The 24,349-nt window shown below is 44.5% G+C and overlaps 1 protein-coding gene across 4 annotated transcripts in view; it reads left to right on the top strand.

The window, feature by feature from the left end:
- Positions 1-2,380: 2,380 nt before the first annotated feature.
- LOC115145624 (deoxycytidylate deaminase-like) overlaps positions 2,381-24,349 on the top strand; it is a 77,050-nt gene continuing 55,081 nt past the window's right edge. The window contains exons 1-6 of one of the 4 annotated variants that reach the window (XM_029687135.2): positions 2,381-2,545; positions 2,971-3,164; positions 7,316-7,433; positions 12,936-13,071; positions 21,121-21,201; positions 23,628-23,744. In XM_029687135.2, coding sequence (XP_029542995.1) covers positions 3,124-3,164; positions 7,316-7,433; positions 12,936-13,071; positions 21,121-21,201; positions 23,628-23,744 — 493 coding nt within the window. In that variant the 5' untranslated portion in view covers positions 2,381-2,545; positions 2,971-3,123. The remainder of the gene's footprint in view (positions 2,546-2,970; positions 3,165-7,315; positions 7,434-12,935; positions 13,072-21,120; positions 21,202-23,627; positions 23,745-24,349) is intronic. The other 3 variants (XM_029687134.2, XM_029687137.2, XM_029687136.2) reach the window with 3 other exon arrangements.

The raw sequence follows: 24,349 nt of genomic DNA, 5'->3' as shown, positions 1-24,349 counted from the left end.
AGCTGCTCGGATAGCTGATGTTTGAAGTTGGTGAGGGAGATAAAAGTCTCCAACTTCAGCGATTTTTGCAGTTCGTTCCAGTCACAGGCAGCAGAGTACTGGAACGAAAGGCAGCCAAATGAGGTGTTGGCTTTAGGGATGATCAGTGAGATACACCTGCTGGAGCGCGTGCTACGGATGGGTGTTGCCATCGTGACCAGTGAACTGAGATAAGGCGGAGCTTTACCTAGCATGGACTTGTAGAACTGCTCTACTCTACTGTCCTGTACTGAATTCTACTATACTGTACTCTGGTGTACAAACTTGTGAAACATTAGACGTCTATGATTGGTTCAGATTTGGTCTGGTCCGGACCAACCAAATCTGTAGGCCGTCATTGTAAATAAGAATTTGTTCTTAACTGACTTGCCTAGTTAAATAAAGGTTCATTAAAAGAAAATAAAGGAAATGTGGTCTTGTTTGGGGGCAGAAATCATTAGAATAATAGTCCGTTTGTAGAATAATAGTCATATATGCAAAGGAAGATATTGTATATTTCTCCCTTCGTGTACCTATTCAGGATACATCCCCATGCAGAATGACATTCATATCTATAATGATGTATTTCTGTGTAGTACAGATCAGGGACCCATGATGTAATTGTGTTACCATATTTCAGTTACCAGTGGAAATCCACTTCACTTACTGTACTTCAATAACCAAAATATATTCTTTCAAACTCAAGGTGTCATGTCACAGCTGACACCCCATTCTTTCTGCAGACATCTTTGAATCTTAATTCAGAGCAGATATTTAACATCGTTTTTGGAAAATTTAGCAGCATAAAAAAAGAAGGGAGATTGTACCATAATTCTGTTCCCAAACACATCTGCATCAGGTAAGAACAGTTTTTAAATATATATATATTTTTTCATAATACAAAAATCTACTTACATTGCTACATCAAACATGTCTAACAAACCAAACACTGGTATTAACAATGCTCAAACATACAAAAAATATCAATGAAATAATACATCAAATAAACAATTTAAGTGCAATTATATTCACTCTGAAAAGATCTTATTATAATGATTCATAAAGATGTTATTCTTGTTGTTATTCACTAGGGTTAATGTTTTAATACGATAATTAAATTCAATCAGAAACATTTGTAATTTTGGTATAGAATTTAGGAATTTTTGTTTGTGTATAAAGTATTTTGGCAACAAGAATAAAAAAATGAGCAATCATTTCAGTGGTTTTGTTATCATTGCAATAGTAACATATATGCCAAAAATATAGGCAGTGTTCATAATGGTAAATAAGTACTTTGCAAGGTTTTCCCAAAATTCTGACACAAATTTTTATTCAAAGAACAAGTGAGACAGATTCTCACCTTCTTTTTCATAGAACACGCAGATATCATCAATAGCCACACATTTGGAAATCATAGAATTACATGGATATATCTTATGCAAAATGTTGAAGTGCACTTCCTTAACTTTGTTTGGTATACAGTATTTGTAAGGTCTTAACCGTGCATTTTTCAGAAAAACTTTCCTCTCTGTGTAAGTTGGTTTTGTGAATGAAGAATTTGTCTTATATATTTATCTCAACAAGATCTCTCAAGTAAGCCCACGCTTTCCAATCTGAGTTCTGGATACACTTTGTGACATTCCCAAAATTAAGATGAGTTTTCATATGTGTAGTTAGACCACTGGGTACGGCTTTAATCACAGAAATAAACTCTCTGAATGCTATTGGAAACACTTTCAATGTTATAAATTGTTCATATGTGAGAATATTACCCTTGTTGTCGAAAATATCAAGAACAAAGTCAATATTCCTCTCATGCCAGCTGGGGTAGAACAATGACTTATTCCTTACAGTTATGTCTGAATTATTCCACAAAATAGCTTTATGTGGGGAAAAATTGTGCAGGAAACATATTTTCCAGGCCATTAAAGCTTGATGGTGAAACCTAGCCAATTTAGCAGGTAATCTTTCAGGAATATCATTACATTTCAGTAAAAATTGAAGACCTCCCAATGTATTACAGTTACAATAACACCTCTGACTCTCTGTGACGACACACAAAGCCACACAGCTAACTCCTTGTTTTGTCTGTGGTTTTAATAAGACACATGACTGCCACGTAGTGGCCGGGGAGGATATATTATGTCCCTCGCTTTACTGTTTTTTTGATCGTATGCAGCAATTTCTTCAGTTTACAGTAGCAGAGAGCACACATTTCGCAGGTTATACATATTGTTCACGGAAGTCCACATTGGAAGACTATCTGTAGTTTGGTGAGCTCTACAGATGTTTGTTCAACAAGAAAACCACGTGTACTTACACATTCACTAATATAGGCTGGGGGTTGGACCTCATTACAATTTCCAGCTTGGGAGATGTTCATGCTTGTGCTGTGTCCGCGTCTTTCTTTTCCCCAACGCAGTTATTAAGCCAAAACCAACGCTCCCGGTGTTCTACTACGCTCCCATTGACTAGCTGGCGTTGTCTCACTCATAGGCGATCGGCGCAGAGACAGTGACCTTCCAAGGTATGGATGGAAAGTGTCATTTAACAATAAACTGCCTACCGTTATCATGTTTGGTAACATTTGCCCATGTATTTATTTTCAGAGTTTCAATGAGTTGTAAAAATGTCTCCGAGAACTCTGCTAAACTCTCTCAATTGAAGGTCCGCCAACCTAGGCTACTTAACGTTACAAGCTCGGTATTTGAAGTTGCTATATTATCAGTAGTAGCCTATTATCAGGTAAAAGAATATGCGTATTATTCTCAATTTCTCAAATATTTATTAGCTAATCATTCAGTTGAATGCACTCTGCTACAGCCATTGAATCTGTCTTTGAGCGTTTAAGGGACGTTAAGGGCTCACTCGGTCCACGACATTATGTTATTATATTGTCAATCTTGAAACACGGGGAAATGTTACTAATCAGTGGCTGATATTTCGCGCTAGGTGATGTTGACTTCCAGACTTGGAAAGCGCTCAACGCCTTGTGGAACGCCCCTCGGAATAACAAGGCGTGGTTTTGGCTTGACTATGTTGGGGGGAAAAGAAAGGCGCCCTACGCCTCATCTGTAGTGTCAGCTTGGCAGCACAGAAGCAAAGATGAGCCAAGAAATGAAGAACGAGGCAAGCCAACTGAATGGGTAACTTTTATGTGTTCACGTTGAAGTTCGCAGCGAATTGTCAGTTTGGTCGCATGCGTTTTACAGTAGTACCAGCTAGCTAGGCTAAGTAGTAGTAGCTAGCTAGCTCCTTCAGATCTCTGATAGCAACACACAACTTCAAGAAATACACATAGATCGTGTTTGTTGTTAGCAGCATATACAGTTAAGTTACAGTACAGTATATTGGAATAAGGTCACATACAAGCTAGGCACTTAGTTTATCGGTATGTATACATTAAAGCTAACTTCATTGGGATCAAGGCATTTAGTGAGAGTTGTGGGAATAACGAAGAGGGAAAAGTGTGTGTGCGAGACTGGGGAGGGTTGGCAGCTTCAACTGTGTGTGTGTGTGTGTGTGTGTGTGTGTGTGTGGACACAAAGTCAGAAAAAGGATTTTCACACCTTAGAAACCGCTGTAGCTGTCCTTATTCTCAGGATAAAATATAATCTATCCTCTTCAGACATGATTTTCACTTAGTTTCCGTGCACTGTGTCTCAGTTTTATATTTAGCATCAGGTAATATCTTTCCTATTCTCCTTAGTTCCCGATCCCATCTTGGTGAAAGACATGGGGGCGGGATGTGTAAGATGTAGAATTATGGATCCTGCATAAGCCATGACACACACACACAGTTTCTCTTCAGCCGAAAATAGTACAATATGAATCCGTGGCCCTCAAAAAGGGATGATGTGTGTCCCACCTTTCATCCTTATTTGAGTGTGTGCCCATGGAATGGCAGCAGTGTTGGCACAGGGCATAAGCTAACGAGCAGGAGGACAAACACACACATCCCACACAAACTGCTCCCAGTCCCAACCACACTGTCACTCTGACTCTGTGTCAAATGTCAAACACGAGGAGCACTCTAGCTCAACCAGTAACATGCCCTCAACTGTCTCGCACACACCTGGAGGGGTTCCCGTCGCCCAGCAGAGTGCCAGGGGCCCAGAAAGGTTAAGGGGACCTGGGCCAACCCCTGTGGCCCCTGGCCCTCTTCACCACCCCTCTTAGCTGGCTGAGGGCCCACTTTGGCTGTTTTGATCCCCCAAAATGAGCCGGTGCCTCCCAGGGCCTTTCCACAAGCTCGATAAAAGTCTCTTTGCACCGGGATTTCACGCTGTTATGAAGGCTTGAGTTCCGGATGTGGTTGATTTGAAATCTGGATGGCATTTTGAGACTGGTTGCATCAGGTTTATCCTTCATCACAGATGTTTTTCAGTGTACGGCACACCGCTGTTCTGTCTATTTTTACTAGTTCAGCCTTCGAATGTTTTCAACTCTCCACCCTGCTTACGCTTGTATCACCTTCATTGATGTGAAGAATGCTTTGGCTGAAGGCCTATACCGTTTCCATGTCAACCCTCAGCCTGAACTCTTTAGGCTGCCTTCAGAGTAACTGTTGCTTGCCATCGCGTTGACAGTTTGCTCATGTTCTTCAGTCCACCTCTGCTTTTGCATCCTCATTGCCGTGAAGAATGCTGACGGCTAGGCATATAAGCCGGGCCTATTCCATATCTACTCTGGACTGGTTGCAACCATACATGTCCTATTAAATTCCTAATTCTATGGTAGCAACCATAGGGTGCATGCATGGAGTTGACAGTTTGGTCGCGTACCTCTGACCTTTCCATCCCCACGCAACGTGCACGTTGGCAAACTTGGCATTCCGAGGTGCCTTCCTGCCTTCCCTAATACCACTCACTATGTCGACCGTCCCTTTCGGAGAGGCTTTCTGCACTTTCACTAAGCCAGGTAGCCTAATGCCTTAATTTTCAAACCTCTGTCCCCAGATAGAGCCTACGATGTAGGCCCGAGTATAGCCAGGAAAAGTCCTATTTCGACGTGCTGCTTTGAAGCGCGATGATAGCCTAATCCTCCCGCTCATTAAGCCAATAAGGAATGGGCATTTTTGGGAATTATAAATCCCAGAAGGGAGATCACCCAGGAAGCATTATCCCATGGCATGTTATCTTTTCTCCCAGCAGCTGTACGGTTGAAAATCCTGTTTAGGAAGGCCGGCCACCATTCTGCAGAGAGGAGGACCTCTGATATGACAATCTGGTGCCTGGGAAAGCCAGTAGAGCCCAGGGGAGCGAACACACTCATCTGCATCTCATTTAAAGGACTAATGTCCTGGAGGGAAGGGTGGACTGTGAGACCAGAGCAACAGCTGGCATTGGAGTAGCATAGGAGAACCATAGAATTACAATGAATTGAACTTGAGCGGCATGGGATTGGGCACTGGAATGTCTGACTGTTCTAGTCATTGTAATTCTATGTCAGCATTTGAACATATGGCAGCAGGATGATTCCAGGGTTCTGAAAGACCGCGTGAACTCCGCCAGGTGTCAGGTCTGAGGTGGGGCGGATTATTAAGGTTCTCGGCCGGTGCGGTGATGCTTTAATGAACGATGAGAAGGAAGACCCATCTGCACAAATTGACAACAGAAGACGTTTACACTACCACAGCTTCCCCGGAGTCCAATGCTTAATTAGATGTATCAAGGAAGAGTCAGATGCTCTCCTTAAAAAGCTGGACCAGATTGAAAGTCTGCATTGGAAGGTGGAGGCCGACTCAACTGAAAATGTGTTTTGACTAATGTTTTATGATTCATTTCATGTATTATTCCTCTCATCTTGCTTATTAAACATTTTAACAAATCAAATCGCTACATCAACTATAAATGATTTTACAGCAGCCTCTAACGAGATTCTCTCGGGCCTAATTAAATACAAATGCCACATCATTTGATCAATGAAAAGGCGCACACAAGTAGTTTCCTTTGTCTTTTGTGAGACGACGGACCTTCTGCCCTATGATGTGGGCCCCTTAATGCGCCCGAACGACTGGAAATGTCACTTTAAAGTTTCCCCCGTTTGACAGTCTTGCTCCGCATGCTGGCAACCATTAGCCAATTTGAAATGTAGGGACGAGATCTCCGTCTGAGCTGTGGAGGAGTTCAAAGTGTCAGACTCCGAACGTATCCCTCTTTCTCCCTCCATCTCTTTCTCTGATCCCTTCTTCATTTCTTTCGAGTCCAGTCGTGTCTGCGCGGGGGGGGGGATAGGCGAAAGACGTCACCGATCTTGTCTTTGTAGAAAGGCAGATGTGGTGCGTTGCCGGACAGCAATGGGTCTCGATCGGCCCTATTGCCCTAGGTCGGCACTCTTTTCATTTCTTTGTCGTGTGCCAGCGAGGTGGGTAGGGTTTAATTGCCAGGTCGGAAACGCACGGCCGAGAGATCACACCCCAAACTGTGGAGGAGCTCAAAGTATCCCTTCCTCTTCTGCTGTGTCTTTGGATCCACTTTAGAGAGTGCTTTGTAGACCGGCAGACGTGGCATCTAGGCCTAGATCTATGGCACGATCCGCCCTAGGTTGGCGATGGGTAGTATTTAATTGCTGGGTACTGCTGCTTCAGTTTCCAAGGTGCTCCAGTCTGACCCAGTGGGACTTTCTGCGACTGTACCCATAATAGCTCCCGGTTCCTGTGTCTGGATCCGTAATGGCGGGTGAGTGGCCTGGAGCACAGCAGTGAAGAGCGGATATAATGGTTTTCAAAACGCGAAGAAGGTACGCTGGGATAGTGAGGGCTCTAGACAGGGGTGTTGTAATTATAAGGAGTGGGCGTCTGTTCTCCGTGGGGTTAAGACCCAGGTTTGAAGCCCTTTGAATCGATGCGTGTGAAGTGTCGGTCTGAACTTGTCTGTGTGCGGTTTGCCAGCACGCGTGTTCCTTTGTAAAGGACGGAGACCGAGACGACATCATGCTGCCCTCAAGTGAAACACACGACCGATGCCCGACTGCTCCTTTTTGACCAACAAGCATTTTGAAGATTTAATTTTTTGTTTTACTCCATCCCTCCCTACCTTGTCACTTTCCTTCTATTGTCTTTTATCCCGAAGACTCACATGCTCTCCTTCCCTCATCCTCCCTCCTTTTGTCTTCTCCTTCTCCCCTTCTCTCCTCTATTTCTCTTCCTCACCTTTCTTTCGCCCATTTTTCTGACCTCCATTTTATTTTGTCTCCTTGTTTTTGTCTCCCCTTCTCCCCCTCCCCGTTCTGACCTTTTCTCCGTTGTCTTCCTTTCTCTCTATCCATCTCTTTCTCCTTTCTTCCCCTCCATTAGGACCCCGGCCTCTGGTTCCGCTCAGACAAAAAAGCGTGAGGACTACCTGGAGTGGCCTGAATATTTCATGGCTGTAGCTTTCCTGTCAGCTCAGAGAAGCAAGGATCCCAGCTCACAGGTAAACTCACACACACAGCTCAGAGAAGCATTCAAGATCCTAGGTAACATCATCACCCCCTACACCACCTCTTCATTGATCCTGACCCGCTTTCTCTCCCTTTCTCCCTCTACCATGGCTGTGTAACGTGTCCACAGCCCCGCCTGTTATTAAATATGAATCCAGATGCCAGGCCCTTCGCCCTTAATAAAGCCCCCCTGCCTTTCAGATAAGGCCCTGGCACGGACGCCACTCTTTGACACTGCCGGTCAAGACGGCGGGTATTTGATTGAGTTCCCAGAGTTCCCCCGGCTGTGGGGCGAGCACCCGGTTTGGGCGGCGGCGGGTGTTTGATTGAGTTCCCAGAGTTCCCCCGGCTGTGGGGCGAGCACCCGGTTTGGGCGGTGGTGGGTGTTTGATTGAGTTCCCAGAGTTCCCCCGGCTGTGGGGCGAGCACCCGGTTTGGGTGGTGGTGGGTATTTGATTGAGTTCCCAGAGTTCCCCCGGCTGTGGGGCGAGCACCCGGTTTGGGCGGTGGTGGGTATTTCAAGCGGTCGGGGGCTTTAGCCCTTGTCTGCCTTAGTCAGGGATTGGTTATCTGGTGTAGGCCTGTTAGCTCCAAGTTGGATGTCGGTTTTGATTTGTTTCGACACCTATACCCCCTGTCTGCACTGTGCTGTCTAGTTTGATGATCGACCTAGAGCTTGTTTTGAAATGGATTTCTGACCCACAGAAGTGGATGGAGAGTGAGGGATATTGGAGAAATGGAGGGGGGAAAATGGCTACAGGGCAGAGATGTTCAATACTTTTTTAATGGTTCCTAAAGTATTTGGTCAAAAAGAGATGTCTTGTGGGAAATCTGGATTATGCAGGGTTTATTAGGGAATATTTAATTATTCGATACAGCTGTATGAAAGTGTATGTGCATTGTGCACGTTAGTGTGTGTGTGAGTACAAAAGTCTCTCGCCCTAGCCCCGCCCCCTGTCACTCGAGCGCATTTGTTGCTCGACCACGAAACACTTGCACTCAGTAATATAAATCCACAAGCATTCTCTGATTACACAATTAGTTTGATTCTTATATCTGCAAACAGCTAGTCTGTCTTTTCTTAGCAAGTTGCCATTAAATCGTGTTAACATCTAATGCTAATTGCTAGTTATAGCTAGCTAATAAATGTATTGAGTCAGTGCAAACATAGCTAGCTATACATCCTGATACCAGTGACGGTTTAGGCCTAAATCAGCATGTTGTTTGTGGAACATGCTTCTAAACCAGAGTATTAGGCAAAGCATGAGTATGTTAGCTACATGAAGTAGCGAAGAGAACAACATTTCATGTAGCCAAAGATATTAGTGTCCCGAAGGGAACACTCACCAACACTTTGGTTCCTACCCTGTCACAATAACTCCTCCCTAGCATTTTCATTTGTTGTCATGTCAAACACTGTATGCCCACTATTATATTCTAACTCTAGAATTTAAAAAGTAATAATAATATTTCCATGATTCCAATAGTTCACCCAAGAGTTTTGATCAGCAATTGCAACATTTGGTTAAAAATCGCAATTTCAAATATTTGTCAATGTTGTGCAGCCCTATGTGGCAGTGTGGATATGATCTTAAATTAGTGCAGAAAATGCTGAACATTTCTGAGTTGAAGTTGAATTGAACAGTATAAAACAATAAGAATGTTGAGAGAGACCCATTGAAATCACTTAGAATGTATGTGTTGCCATCCTAGGGTCACGCACTACTCATAGATCACATTTTGTATTTGTATAATTCAAAAACATAAAACACCGTCCAATAACGTCAAAATATGAACCACAGTTGAAGTCACTTAAAACCCTCAGAGTTGCAGTCTGTTTTGGAATGGGTGGCCAGTAATAAACCAGTCCTGAACATCTCTAAAACTAACAGCATTGGTGTTACCTTAGATTGTAAACTGTCATGTTCAAAACATATCGATTCAATGGTTGTAAAGATGGGGAGAGGTTTGTCCGCGATAGAGATGCTCTGCTTTTTTGACACCACACTCCACAAAGCAAGTCCTGACAAAACTAGAGCCTGCAATCTTAATTATTGTCCAGTCACGTGGTCGAGTGCTGCAAGGAAAGACCTAGTTAAGCTGCAGCTGGCCCAGAACAGGTCGGCACGCCTTGCTCTTCATTGTAATCAGAGGGATGATATAAATACTATGCTGCCCAGTCTTTTTTGGCTAAGAATTGAGGAGAGACTGACCGAATCACTTCTTCTTTTTATATGAAACATTGTTGAAAATCCCAAATTGTTTGCATAGTCCACTTACTCACATCTCTGACACACACACACACACACACACACACACACACACACACACACACACACCACCAGACATGCCACCAGGGGTCTTTTCACAGTCTCCAAATCCAGAACAAATTCAAGAAAGTCTACAGTATTATATAGAGCCATTATTGCATGGACCCCCCCACATCTCATATTGCTCAAATTAAGAGCAAACCTGGACTCAAAAACAGATAAAGCAACACCTCTCCCATATTTGACCTAGATAGTTTGTGTCTGTATTGATATGTAGGCTACATGTGCCTTTACATTTAAAAAAAAAATGTAGGTCTGTCCTTGAGCTGTTCTTGTCTATTAATGTTCTGTGTTATGTCGTGTGTCATGTTCTGTGTGGACCCCAGGAAGAGTAGCTGCTGCTTTTGCAACCGCTAATGGGTATCCTAATGAACTACCGTCAAACATTAGAAAAATACCATGATATGCTGCCTCTGCTCCTCTGTGATAAGCTCAACCCCAGGGGAAGGAATGGGAACGGAGGGGGGGAGAGACCAGTGGGGCACAGCAGGGGGTCTATGGATCCAATAATCCTCACTCCAGCTCTCTCTATCCAGGTGCCCACTGACTCCACCCCTGCTGCTGGGAGTAAGTGCCTTCAGAAAGTATTCACACCCCTTGACTTGTTCCACATGTTCTTGTGTTAAAGCGTGAATTCAAACGGGATTTAATTCATTTTTCTCTCTCACCTATCTACACACTATTCCATAATGACAAAGTGAAAAATTCAATTTCTTTATATCACAAACTCCCTAGTCCTTGCCGATGACAAGCATACCCATAACATGATGCAGCCACCACCATGCTTGAAAATATGAAGTGGTACTCAGATATTGAATTTCCCCCAAACATAACGCTTTGTATTCGGGACATAAATTATATTTATTTGACACAATGTTGTGGATCCATCTTCAGTTTTCTCCGATCACAGCCATTAAAACTCTGTTTTAAAGTCCCCTTGGCTTTGTTGTGTGCGTGTGTGCGCGCGAGTGAGTGAACATGAGGTGCGTGTCTGCGACTGTCTAGAAAACCTCCCTGGTCTTTGTGGTTGAGTCTGTGTTTGAAATTCACTGATTTGACTGAGGAACCATACAGATAATTGTATGTGTGGGGTACAGAGATGAGGTAGTCATAAAAAAAATCACGTTAAACACTATTACTGCACACAGTGAGTCCATGCAACTTATTGTGACTTGTTAAGCAAATGTTTACTCCTGAACTTATTTAGCCTTGCCATAACAAAGGGGTTGAATACTTATTGACTCGAGACATTTCAGTTTTTCATTTATTAATTTGTAAACATGTCTAAAAACAATTCTACGTTGACGTTATGGAGTATTTTGTGTGTGTGTGTTTGTAGGCCAGTAACCGAGAATAAATTTTTCTACCTGTAACACAACTAAATGTGGAAAAGGGAGGAAATGTCAACCACCAGCCTTCTCTAATGACCTCTCATTTCTAAACTAGTTCAGGATGTTGTCTTGTCTCCACCTCCAGGAGAGAGAGAGAGAGGTGGAGGCGATGGGGATTAGAGGAACGACAGAAAGAGACGTTTTTAAGCCAGCCAAGCCTTCCCTGATCAAAACAGTGCGAGGATGAAACAAGAGGGTTTGGAGCTTTAGTTGTCTATCCTTCCTTTATTTTCTCTTCTTTTTTCCCTCTCGGAAGAAAGGGATATCTGGCTCCGTTTCATGTCTCTCAGCGACGGGTCCTCGCGAGGCCTCTGTTTACAGACCGCCACGGGGGGGCCGAAGGACGAAGCTTCCGCCTTTCGCTTTTGCCACAATCCCCCCCCCCCCCCCCCCGTTGATATCTGACCACCTTAGTTGACGCAGTCCACCCACAAGAAAGGATGGTAGCTTATCCCTCAGTGAGCTCTCTCTCTCTCTCTCTCTCTCTCGCAGCCACTTTCTTAGTCCCCTCCCCTTCTGTCGATGTGGTCGTGTGTACGCTACAGCCTCTGTTTTAAGGTGCGGCTCTCTCGCTAGTCTCTACCCTCGTCAGATGTACCCTTCAAATAGCCCCCCGACATTAATTCAGCAATGCTCTCTAGACAGTCGCATGTGTGCACAAAGCCAAGGGGACGCGAGTCGAGACTGAACTTAATTTGATCTCTGATCTGAACAGCAACACTACGTATCATCTTCGAGCTTCGTCTGACTTTGTCTTAGTCAGTCCTGTGACACAGAGAAGGACCCTCAATCATTTCGCTCTCTCTGACTCGCTCTCTAGTCTTTTTTTGTCTCTCTCTGTCTCTCTGGCTGACTTTGTCTTTCACACATTTCTCTGACACACTTCTATCATTCTAACATATGAGTGATGGGGCTGGCTGGAGGGTATTGGGGGGGGTTGATGTATCGATGGATGGGGTGAGGCTAGGAGAGGGGGGCGAGCGGAGGAAGGTGGTGCGTGGGTCTTTTTAAAGTGATAAGGGGCCTGGCGGAGCGTTTCTAACCCTGATCAAAGCACAGCGTCCTGGGGAGAGCCATGGCGGGGGGTGGGCTCTCTGGGTCGTTTGATGTGTTGGAGCTATGCCAGTTCATCTGGAGAAAACCAACTAACAGTACAGTGAAGGGCAACCCTCATTGGTTGGATGACCGATCGTTATTAGAGAAGAAGTGGTTGGAGAACTTCGATGTTTTTGTGAGTTAGATTAGAATCCCCCCTGATTGCCTGTTCCACTGTGTTAGTTACGGTGGACTAGAGGTTTTGTGCTTGCATGCGATTCCTGATAAAGTTGATGTCTTTCTCATCTCTCGCTCGCTCCGTCTCTAATTGGCCTAGCTCTCAGCTGGACATCCCTCTCTTCTCTCCTCTCTTCCCCAACTCTCTAAACCACTGAACATTGACCTCCTCACTTTTCATTCCAAGTTGCTCTGCCTCTACTTGCATAAATGTTAAACTCTTAGGCCTACATGCTTGGCTAGATTGGGTAGGAAAATATTTTCTCACCCAAATACCTCATGTTTTGCCGTTTGTTTTTGAGGGGGACCAATTGTACTCCCAGTCACATCTTCTAGCCTAGATGCACACAGAGAAATAATATGTGCACTCTGTCTGAAAGTTAAATGAACTCTCTCTCTCTCTCTCTCTGTCTCTGTCTCTGTCTCTGTCTGTCTCTGTCTCTCTCTCTCTCTGTGTCTCTCTCTCTGTGTCTCTCTCTGTCTCTCTCTCTGTCTCTGCTAGGTTGGAGCATGTATTGTTAACCGGGAGAATAAGATAGTGGGCATCGGCTACAACGGCATGCCCAACGGCTGTGATGATGACCTGCTGCCCTGGTCCTGCTCTGCCAACGACAGACTGGATACCAAATATCCCTACGGTAGGATCTCCCTAGCAACATCCCTATAGTACCACAGTCCACTACCAAGTATCCTTATGGTAGGATCTCCCTAGCAACATCGCTATAGTACCACAGTCCACTACCAAGTACCCTTATGGTAGGATCTCCCTAGCAACATCGCTATAGTACCACAGTCCACTACCAAGTATCCTTATGGTGGTAGGATCTCCCTAGGGACATCACTATAGTACCACAGTCCACTATCAAGTATCCTTATGGTAGGATCTCCCTAGGGACATCACTATAGTACCACAGTCCACTACCAAGTATCCTTATGGTGGTAGGATCTCCCTAGGGACATCACTATAGTACCACAGTCCACTACCAAGTATCCTAATGGTGGAAGGATCTCCCTAGGGACATCACTATAGTACCACAGTCCACTACCAAGTATCCTTATGGTGGATCTACCTAGGGACATCACTATAGTACCACAGTCCACTACCAAGTATCCTTATGGTAGGATCTCCCTAGCAACATCGCTATAGTACCACAGTCCACTACCAAGTATCCTTATGGTAGGATCTCCCTAGCAACATCGCTATAGTACCACAGTCCACTACCAAGTACCCTTATGGTAGGATCTCCCTAGCAACATCCCTATAGTACCACAGTCCACTACCAAGTACCCTTATGGTAGGATCTCCCTAGCAACATTGCTATAGTACCACAGTCCACTACCAAGTATCCTTATGGTAGGATCTCCCTAGCAACATCCCTATAGTACCACAGTCCACTACCAAGTATCCTTATGGTAGGTTCTTCCTAGGGACATCACTATAGTACCACAGTCCACTACCAAGTATCCTTATGGTGGATCTACCTAGGGACATCACTATAGTACCACAGTCCACTACCAAGTATCCTTATGGTGGTAGGATCTCCCTAGGGACATCACTATAGTACCACAGTCCACTATCAAGTATCCTTATGGTAGGATCTCCCTAGGGACATCACTATAGTACCACAGTCCACTACCAAGTATCCTTATGGTAGGATCTCCCTAGGGACATCACTATAGTACCACAGTCCACTACCAAGTATCCTTATGGTAGGCTCTACCTAGGGACATCACTATAGTACCACAGTCCACTACCAAGTATCCTTATGGTGGTAGGATCTCCCTAGGGACATCACTATAGTACCACAGTCCACTATCAAGTATCCTTATGGTAGGATCTCCCTAGGGACATCACTATAGTACCACAGTCCACTACCAAGTATCCTTATGGTGGTAGGATCTCCCTAGGGACATCACTATAGTACCACAGTCCACTATCAAGTATCCTTATGGTAGGATCTCCCTAGCAACATCCCTATAGTACCACAGTCCACTACCAAGTATCCTTATGGTAGGTTCTTCCTAGGGACATCACTATAGTACCACAGTCCACTACCAATTATCCTTATGGTGGATCTACCTAGGGACATCACTATAGTACCACAGTCCACTACCAAGTATCCTTATGGTAGGATCTCCCTAGCAACATCCCTATAGTACCACAGTCCACTATCAAGTATCCTTATGGTAGGATCTCCCTAGCAACATCCCTATAGTACCACAGTCCACTACCAAGTATCCTTATGGTAGGATCTCCCTAGCAACATCCCTATAGTACCACAGTCCACTATCAAGTATCCTTATGGTAGGATCTCCCTAGCAACATCCCTATAGTACCACAGTCCACTACCAAGTATCCTTATGGTAGGATCTCCCTAGGGACATCACTATAGTACCACAGTCCACTACCAAGTATCCTTATGGTAGGATCTCCCTAGGGACATCACTATAGTACCACAGTCCACTACCAAGTATCCTTATGGTAGGATCTCCCTAGGGACATCACTATAGTACCACAGTCCACTACCAAGTACCCTTATGGTAGGATCTCCCTAGGGACATCACTATAGTACCACAGTCCACTATCAAGTATCCTTATGGTAGGATCTCCCTAGGGACATCCCTATAGTACCACAGTCCACTATCAAGTATCCTTATGGTAGGATCTCCCTAGGGACATCACTATAGTACCACAGTCCATAATCAAGTATCCTTATGGTAGGATCTCCCTAGGAACATCACTATGGTACCACTACCTCCTATCCCTGCGGTAAGATTTACTTTAGTAATATCACCACAATGAGGAACCCTAGGTTAATGTGAAAACTCAACTACGTACACAGAGTGTACAAAACATTAGGAACATCTTCTTAATATTGAGTTGCACCCCCCCTTTGCAGTCAGAACAGCCTCAATTTGTCGGGGCATGGACTCTACAAGGTGTCGAAAGCGTTCCACAGGGATGCTGGCCCATGTTGACTCCAATGCTTCCCGCAATTGTATCAAGTTGTGTGTGGATAAATCCAACAGCGTTGCAGTTCTTGACACAAACCGGTGCGCCTGGTACCTACTACCATACCCCATTCAAAGGCACTTCAATCTTTTGTCTTGCCCATTCACCCTCTGAATGACACAATCCATGTCTCAATTGTCTCGAGGCTTAAAGATCCTTCTTTAACCTGTCTCCTCCCCTTCATCTACACTGATTTGAAGTGGATTTAACAAGTGACATCAATAAGGGATCATTGCTTTCACCTGATCAGTCTGTCATGGAAAGAGCAGGTGTTCTTAATGTTTTGTATACTCAGTGTATGCTGGTTCCATAACTTGATGTAAGCCAGAACTAGGTTGAAACAGCACGAGCTTTCCTTGAAATATTTGAAGGGAATACTAAAGCATTTGAAGGGAATACTAAAGCATTTGAAGGGAATACTAAAGCATTTGAAGGGAATACTAAAGCATTTGAAGGGAATACTAAAGCATTTGAAGGGAATACTAAAGCATTTGAAGGGAAATGAAGGGTTGAACCCAGGCCTGGGCAACATGCCGGCCACTTCAGCAGCTCGTGAACTGTGAACCCCAACTGACATGCTGCTAAGCCATAATCACACTAGCCACTTGAACAGCACTAGCCAGTCCAACATGTGACGTGTGTGCGGCGATCGACTCCTGCCTTCTCACCCCCCCCCCCCCCCGATACCCCTCTCTCTCTCGCACTCGAGACAGACGCTAGGCTCCATCTGTCTGGGCCTGCCGAGGCCGTCTTTTTCTTTTCCTCACAGGACCACATGGTGTGCTTTTTCCCACTCATCTTCACTCTCGTTCTCTCTCTCTCTCTCTCACCTCACCTCGTAGTTGCCTCTCATTACAGTGCACAGCCTCTTTCAAACCAGACAAGCCCTTAACAATAAAAAGTAGCAGGTCATCTGTTGTTACTTAAGGCAGTTTTTTTTCTTTTTCTTAACGCGTGAAACAAGCATCGCGCTCAGACAACAGCTGAGGCCAACAAGGAAGAGAGCGACTACTCGGCAGCACAGATGGGGTTTTAATGTAACACCGGAGATGGAGGCCGGTGCTCTTAACCCCAACGAGCAGGAAGGGAAAGGAGAGAGATGTTTTTTTTGTGTGTGCAGTTGTCATGGAAACCAGGTAGTTTGAGGGTGAAATGAGAGCGGATGGCACACGCTGGAAAATACGTGTATTTCTTTGAAGACGATAGACTAGCTGGATGGAAGATGGAATGCTCTCCTATCTGCTTCTTCTTCTGAGAGCGTGAGAGAGAGAGAGCGTTTACAGTGAAATGATTCAGTAGCTGTACCTCTGTTCTACAAGGACATCTTGATTCTTGTCTCAGCCCTTGGAAGTCTGAACTAGAAGAAGTGACACAGTTTCACCTGAAGAGGGCGGTGGAGACTACAACTTCCAGTTAGTCTCCTTGCCCTCTCAAAGCTCACAGAGCGAATACACACACACACACACACACACACACAAGCTAGATGGAACTTGCTACTAGCGTTTTCTCTCCCAACTTCTGATTTTAATGACGATATTAGCTCTGACTGGCAACCATGACTGGCATATTTTCAACGTTTCTAGTTGTTGCTGTGAACCAAATGATCAGTGAATATTTTTTGTTGTTGTGTGTGTGTAAACCACATTAGTACTGCAGCTGTGCCTCTTGTACCAGACGCTATTCTAATCAGGTCCTGATCTATTAAGTGCTCTGGTTGGTTTGAAATGTAGAAAAGTTTGAGTTGTAAGCCTTGGGAGCTCATGATAGGCAACAGGACCAGTGGGGGCAGTTAGTTTGTGAAGTGAAACGATTACATCCCTAGTACATAAGGACTTACTAATCATATGCAATTATAACCTGTTAGAGATACCTAGGGTGGCCGGACGTCCCCGGTTTCCGCTGGCAGTCCCAAGTTTTGGTGGCCTGTCCCCTTAAAATGTCCTTGTTGGACCTTTTATCTAAGAACGTTTGATCGGCGATGCGTTGTAACCATCTCATGAATAACCATGGCCAGAAAGTGTCTCCAACAGCATAGGCTACCAGACTTGGGTAGTTTTTGAATTACTAGATGGGCTAAGATGAAGAACTGGAGGTGTAAACCATTTTGTGTTTTACAATTCAACTATAGCGAAAATTGATAGTTAATTATAGTTCCAAGGCCACTTTTCATTTTTTTTTTCTTTTTTTTCGCACGGTTAAACATAAATAAAATTCCCACTTTTTAATTTCCTAAATCCGGTCACCTTTCCTAGGGCTTTTCTTTCAGAGCTATACTTTTTACTGCAATCGCATACAGTATTGAATTGAATTGTTTATATACAGTGTTTTATATACCCACTTTGGGGGAACTCTGGGGGGGGGGGGGGGCTAGACTATTCTGAATGCTATGGGGACAAGGCCCACTGGGAGAGTTATGGAGGGGGAGCCAGGGCTGAGGGCACAGTTGGCAGACAGTGGGCAGCAGATGCCAGCGTGGGAGACTATCAACGGTTGCCATGGCGAGTGTGTGAAGAGGCAAAGCACTAGGAGCGTTTTGTAAATTTTTTTTGGGGGGGGGGCTGATCTTTTAAACTCTTCCTGACCCTACAAAGTGTGTGTCTCAGATAAATGACTTACTACCTCTATAATATCACAATATGTTGCATTGTCCCACTTTGTTCAACTAGAGGGAATGTATGATCATACTATAATATACAGAGGACAGTATATTCAACACGATCAATGCTGTGTCCACCCTTTTCTAACAGCTCATTCAGAAAACCCTCATCCCTTTCTTCCTTAGTAAGCCCAGTAACTATTGTCTCTCTCTGTTCTGTAGATGAAGCATTCTTTAAGTACTGTTATTAAAGAGAATGAGAGGAAACCCAACCGCTCCCTTGGCAGTGACTCTCTCTCACAGACACACAGCAAAACTATCCAGGAATGATAGAAACTCGGTCGTCTGCCCGTAACTCTGTTCTGCTCCCGACCCGGGTTCGTTCCTAATGCCTAATTCGTACCCATTCTTTTCCCTACCAACACACAGGAATAGCCATGTAATTGCTTGAGCCGATGTAGCACAGTTAACGGCCCTCTATTTGTCTGCTGTGTCGGTCGGCTCTACAGCCCCTCTCCCACTGGCACACTCTTGCTTTTGTTTATGCTCTCCCTCTTTCTCTCTCCCTCAATCTCTTTTCTCTGCCTTCCCCACCCCCCCCTCTCTCTAGTCTCCTCAGGGTTGTGGCATCTCTGGCTAGGGGCCAGGCACTCTCTCTGGTGTCCCCTGGCAGCGGAGACAGAATCTATGTTCCAAGTGGCACCCTATTCCCTGCATATTGCACTACTTTTGACCAAGTGGCACCCTATTCCCTGCATATTGCACTACTTTTGACCAGGGCCTATGGGGAATTGGGTGCAATTTGAGAGGCAGACAGAATCTAGTGGAGCTTTAGAAGTCACATGACTCGACAAGCCTGTGGGAATCAGGAAAGACGTGCGTCTTAAATCAGGGTGACTGGCTCATAGGCTGCAGTGCAGCAATACTTTGTGCTGCAGTGGTTATATTAGCGCATTTTGTTGTTGTGTGAGTGTGTTGACTCTGGGAGAGAGTCTGAATACCCATAGTTGCTTCCTAAATAGTATGCAGAAAAAATTTGACATTTTTGAAAATCGAGTATAATTTTATTGTCCGGATGTCATACTCGTGTTGGCTTTGACAAAAGCTGATCACTTAGGTAAGGGGATGAGCTACCGAAAATCAGCGAATAGCGCGAAACAACGCAATGGCGCGTTTTCAGTAGGCGAAAATGTGTTTTATATTATGTGAATTTTTGAAAATCGTGATGGTTTAAATGCCAGGATGTTATACTCATCTCAGTTCTTTATCTAGTGGGATTAGATGCACACTTTCCCACAATGCATTGGAAGTGGTGGGCTGCGAGTGACAGGCCCTAGTTCTCTCCAAGTAGCCAAACAACACAACTAGGCTACTTCATTGGGAAGATGCCAAATACCGAAGTTTCTTCTGCGGTGTTCAAATGTAGTCGAAGTAGATGTTGTTGTCCTTAAAATGATTGAGTATTGCATCGTACATCTTTGAAAACCTTTTTTAAAATTTTTAAAAGTCAATTTAGTTTTTCTCATTTGAAAAGTTTTTCTTTTTCTCTTGGCCTTCTAAACCATCTTTGGATTTCTGACAATGTCGGCACCAGGGACAAGCCTTAGCAGTCATTCTGATCTCCTTCCCAATGACCAGTGCTTTAGTTTACTATGTTGCTACCCAGCAGTTGAACAGTTAAAGTTTTGGTGTGTCCTAGGCTATTTGATTTATGTTACACTATGTTAAACTTTGGTTTCACAAATAAATATGTTCAAGTGGAAAATATTTACCTACGGTATAGGTTGAATGTGATGCTCTGCTTATAACCAGCCTGAGTAGGCCTATAACTCCATACCTATTCCATTCACAGTTTAGAGAAATTAATCGAATTGGAAGTGAGCTATTATCAGGCTGCTTAATGTGATGCATGTCTGTTGAATTTTGAAAAATCCACCCGCACTCGGCCCCGCCCCACCTACTCAACCATTATGCCGCGACGGCCGCGGCATACTGCATACTTTTTTACTAAACAGTCCGTGCTAAATAGTATGCGACGATGAGTACATGCCTTTAGCAGTTTAAGCATATTAGTGTGGGTATTCAGACACTGTGTGTTTTTTAATTTTTTTTTACATTTCTTTAATTTTTTTAAGGTGCATGCAAATACAAGGCTCCATGTTGGTTGGCAGGTGGCCAATCTTGACCTCTGACCTCTCAATAGCTTCTCTAATTGGCTACAGTGGTCAGAGAGCACCTAACTGACCATCTGCCAGAACACACACACACACACTGACTTTGCATGTGTACAGTTTATCTTACCTAATAGCCCAAGGCCTACTACTACTGATATTACAATTGTAGCCTTATAGAAACTTCTACATGGCTTTATAGGTTGACAGTCCTAACCCTTCAGTGCACTCCAGTCTATCCTCTCAATTCCAGACCCCTCCCTCTCTGGCTTCCTACAGAAACTCTATACACTATGCCATTGGGTCACAGGCAGCCCAACATCCACATGTAATTGGCTACAGTTGTTCCAGAATATTCCATTCCAACATTCCCAGACAGACTGTAGGTTAGACACATCACTGTTTCATCACAGGATTTTTCTAATGGCCACGGGAACAAGAGAAGGAATCTCCTGAGTTCAGGAGAGAGGGTTCTACAAAAAAAAATATGGAAAGTCTAACTGCCCAGTTATTAATTTTTGGAGTAGTTCTTTTTGAAATCTTTGAATTTCACCGGTAATTGAAAGCAGTTTGAGTTGAGACCTGAAGCTTTGTGTGTGTGTGTGTGTGTGTGTGTGTGTGGAGATACCTGAAGCTTTAAGGATGTCTCCAGTTAATATGCAGAGGTAGGGGGGGGGGTTGCTTAGTTTGGAGGACAGAGAGGGAGAGCGAACCGCTGAAAGTAAATGAGTTGGCGAACCTCCAGACAGCCCTTTTTTACATTCAAAGGATGTAGGCCTATTTCTTCCTCCAGTCCACTTCAGAATAATTGAAAAGGTTTTTAGAGAAACACCCTAGTCTCTCCTGTCTAGTTTCTCCCTACCTCTCTCCAAGCTCTTTCATAAAGATACGTTTATGTTTTTTGCAGATGGGAGTATACTGGGCAACGCATTGTGCATAGCTGTGACGCAGATATGCCCAAGTCTTCTCGTGCTGTTAGCAAAGCTAGGTGACGAATCACTTATTTCCCCTAATCTCTTTCTCTCCCACTCTTTCTGGCCAATTGGTCTCTCTCTCTCTCTCTCGCTCTCTCGCTCTTACGCTCTCTCTCTCTCTCTTACGCTCTCTCTCTCTCTCTCTTACGCTCTCTGCTCTGCATCCTCTTCTCATTTCAAAAATATAATGAGGTTCTTTCTATCTTCAAACACAAGATGTCTTCTTCTCCTCATCCCATCCAGGGGTATCTTAAAAGCCCTCTTAGGGTTGGCACTATCCAGGTCCTTGTCTACATTTGCTGCCCAATTCGTAGCATGATGCTAGACACAATGTGAAGGGTTTTTCACACAGCAATTTCTTTGTGAAACTGGGTAAAGGAAGAGAGAAAAAACCTCTTTAAAAAAATAAAATGTCTAATCATCTTCAAAGGGAAATAATTGGCCATAATAAAGGCTGTAATATGCAATTACAAGGAACAGCAGTCTTCTTAGCCAAGACCTCTCCACACACACACACACACACACACACACATCGCTCTTGTTCAGAAAGTCTCGCTCATGGTTACTGGGGATAATTGCCCTCTACCTGGGAAGGCCATTCTGGTTTCAAGTAACTCTGCAGCTAATTGGGACCACAAAAGGCTTTTGTGAGGTCCACATTTTTAGTCAATTTTAGGAGCAGTTTTAAAGGGGGGGGGGCTGTTGGATCACACTCACAATCAGTGTTCATTTACGCTATTCACCAGTGACTGTAATGGTAACTACCACTGTTCTAATAGTAACTGAGACCAGTGACTGTAATGGTAACTACCACTGTTCTAATAGTAACTGAGACCAGTGACTGTAATGGTAACTACCACTGTTCTAATAGTAACTGAGACCAGTGACTGTAATGGTAACTACCACTGTTCTAATAGTAACTGAGACCAGTGACTGTAATGGTAACTACCACTGTTCTAATAGTAACTGAGACCAGTGACTGTAATGGTAACTACCACTGTTCTAATAGTAACTGAGACCAGTGACTGTAATGGTAACTACCACTGTTCTAATAGTAACTGAGACCAGTGACTGTAATGGTAACTACCACTGTTCTAATAGTAACTGAGACCAGTGACTGTAATGGTAACTACCACTGTTCTAATAGTAACTGAGACCAGTGACTGTAATGGTAACTACCACTGTTCTAATAGTAACTGAGACCAGTGACTGTAATGGTAACTACCACTGTTCTAATAGTAACTGAGACCAGTGACTGTAATGGTAACTACCACTGTTCTAATAGTAACTGAGACCAGTGACTGTAATGGTAACTACCACTGTTCTAATAGTAACTGAGACCAGTGACTGTAATGGTAACTACCACTGTTCTAATAGTAACTGAGACCAGTGACTGTAATGGTAACTACCACTGTTCTAATAGTAACTGAGACCAGTGACTGTAATGGTAACTACCACTGTTCTAATAGTAACTGAGACCAGTGACTGTAATGGTAACTACCACTGTTCTAATAGTAACTGAGACCAGTGACTGTAATGGTAACTACCACTGTTCTAATAGTAACTGAGACCAGTGACTAACATTAAACAGTGCTCAGGATAATATCTTATCGTGTTCCCCACTGAAGACATGCTGCCATGACAACTGTTTGTCACAAATTCTCCAAGTTAACCATCCCTCGGCTCTCTCTCTCTCTCTCATGAGTTCTGCCTGCTTGCTGTGAGCGCAGTGGACCAACGTGCATGTCGTGCCGTGCCGTGCTTTGATGTTGTGCCAAAGCAAATCTGCCGCAGTAGCGGGTGGCGGCATGGTTGGCTGGCTGGCATGGGGCTAGTGGGGGGGTATGGTAATCACACTACAGTTTGTGGGTTGGCGGGTGTGCTCTGTAATCGACCACCGTCGCTGATAGGGGGCAATTCATTTCCCGTAATTAACGTTAGGAAGGAGTCATTTTATGGCTGCCAGGGTGGAGGGGAGAGGAGGCATCTGTTCACTCTCAGTGCATCACTTTCCACTGGACAATGGGAATTAAGGTCTGTATTGAGTCTCAGTGGAATTGCTGAACTAGAATCAGTTTAGCCTTTTTCAGATCAATGAATGAGCTTATATGGACCGGGGGGACCTGATCCTAGACCAGATAATTTTTTTATGTGGCTGTTGGAACTAGGAAACCTGTATCGTCTGCATATAAATGTCTCTTTTGATTCACTGCCACCCCTGGTGTGTTGACCAGATTTTCACTCTTCCTCCCCCTCTCTCTACCTCCCCCTCTCTCTTCCTCCCCCTCTCTCTTCCTCCCCCTCTCTCTTCCTCCCCTCTCTCTTCCTCCCCCTCTCTCTATCTCCCCCTCTCTCTTCCTCCCCTCTCTCTACCTCCCCCTCTCTCTTCCTCCCCCTCTCTCTACCTCCCCCTCTCTCTACCTCCCCCTCTCTCCTCCAGTGTGCCATGCGGAGCTGAATGCGATCATGAATAAGAACTCAGCGGACGTGAAGGGCTGTTCCATGTACGTGGCTCTGTTCCCCTGCAACGAGTGTGCCAAGCTCATCATCCAAGCAGGTGGGACCCCCCCCACACACACACACACGCAGATGAGACCCCTCCCTCTCTCCTTCACCCATCCCTCTGTTCTGTCATTTTTGTTCTCCATTTCCAAACAGGTGAGGCTCCTCCCAACTGTTGCCCTCCCCTCACGACCCGCCTTTGCTTTTCTCCACCCTTCACTTCCTTTTCCATCTCTCTCTTTGTGGTACCTTTTCTCTGCTCCTTTTCATCCTTTCAGGGTCACACACTCCTTCTCCCGCTCCGCACCTTTGGTGTTGTCGTGTTTCTTCTCTCCGCATTCCTTTTTTATTTTCTTCCTTCGTTCATGCTCTTCCCGTGTTGCACTCCTCCTCCTCTCTTTCTACACCTCTTCTCTCAGACACACACACACACACACACACACGCCCTCTCTCGTCCTTGACTCAGCTAGTCACAGCGAGACGCCTCTCCTCCTCTTCCACTAAACACATCACCTCTTTCCTATCTTTTCTCCCTCTATACATCCCGGTTGACAACCACAAAGCATGTCAGTTTAGCTCACAGTGTTCCCTCTGTGCAGTATGAGTTATGCAGGTATTAGACTGGCGCTGATGGATGGGCAGACCACACAGCGACCACAC

The sequence above is a fragment of the Oncorhynchus nerka genome, linkage group LG18 (assembly GCF_034236695.1).
Source record: "Oncorhynchus nerka isolate Pitt River linkage group LG18, Oner_Uvic_2.0, whole genome shotgun sequence".
Lineage (NCBI taxonomy): Eukaryota > Metazoa > Chordata > Actinopteri > Salmoniformes > Salmonidae > Oncorhynchus > Oncorhynchus nerka.
Note: the sequence above shows the minus strand (reverse complement) of the source record. Positions and strands in the feature narration are given on the sequence as shown.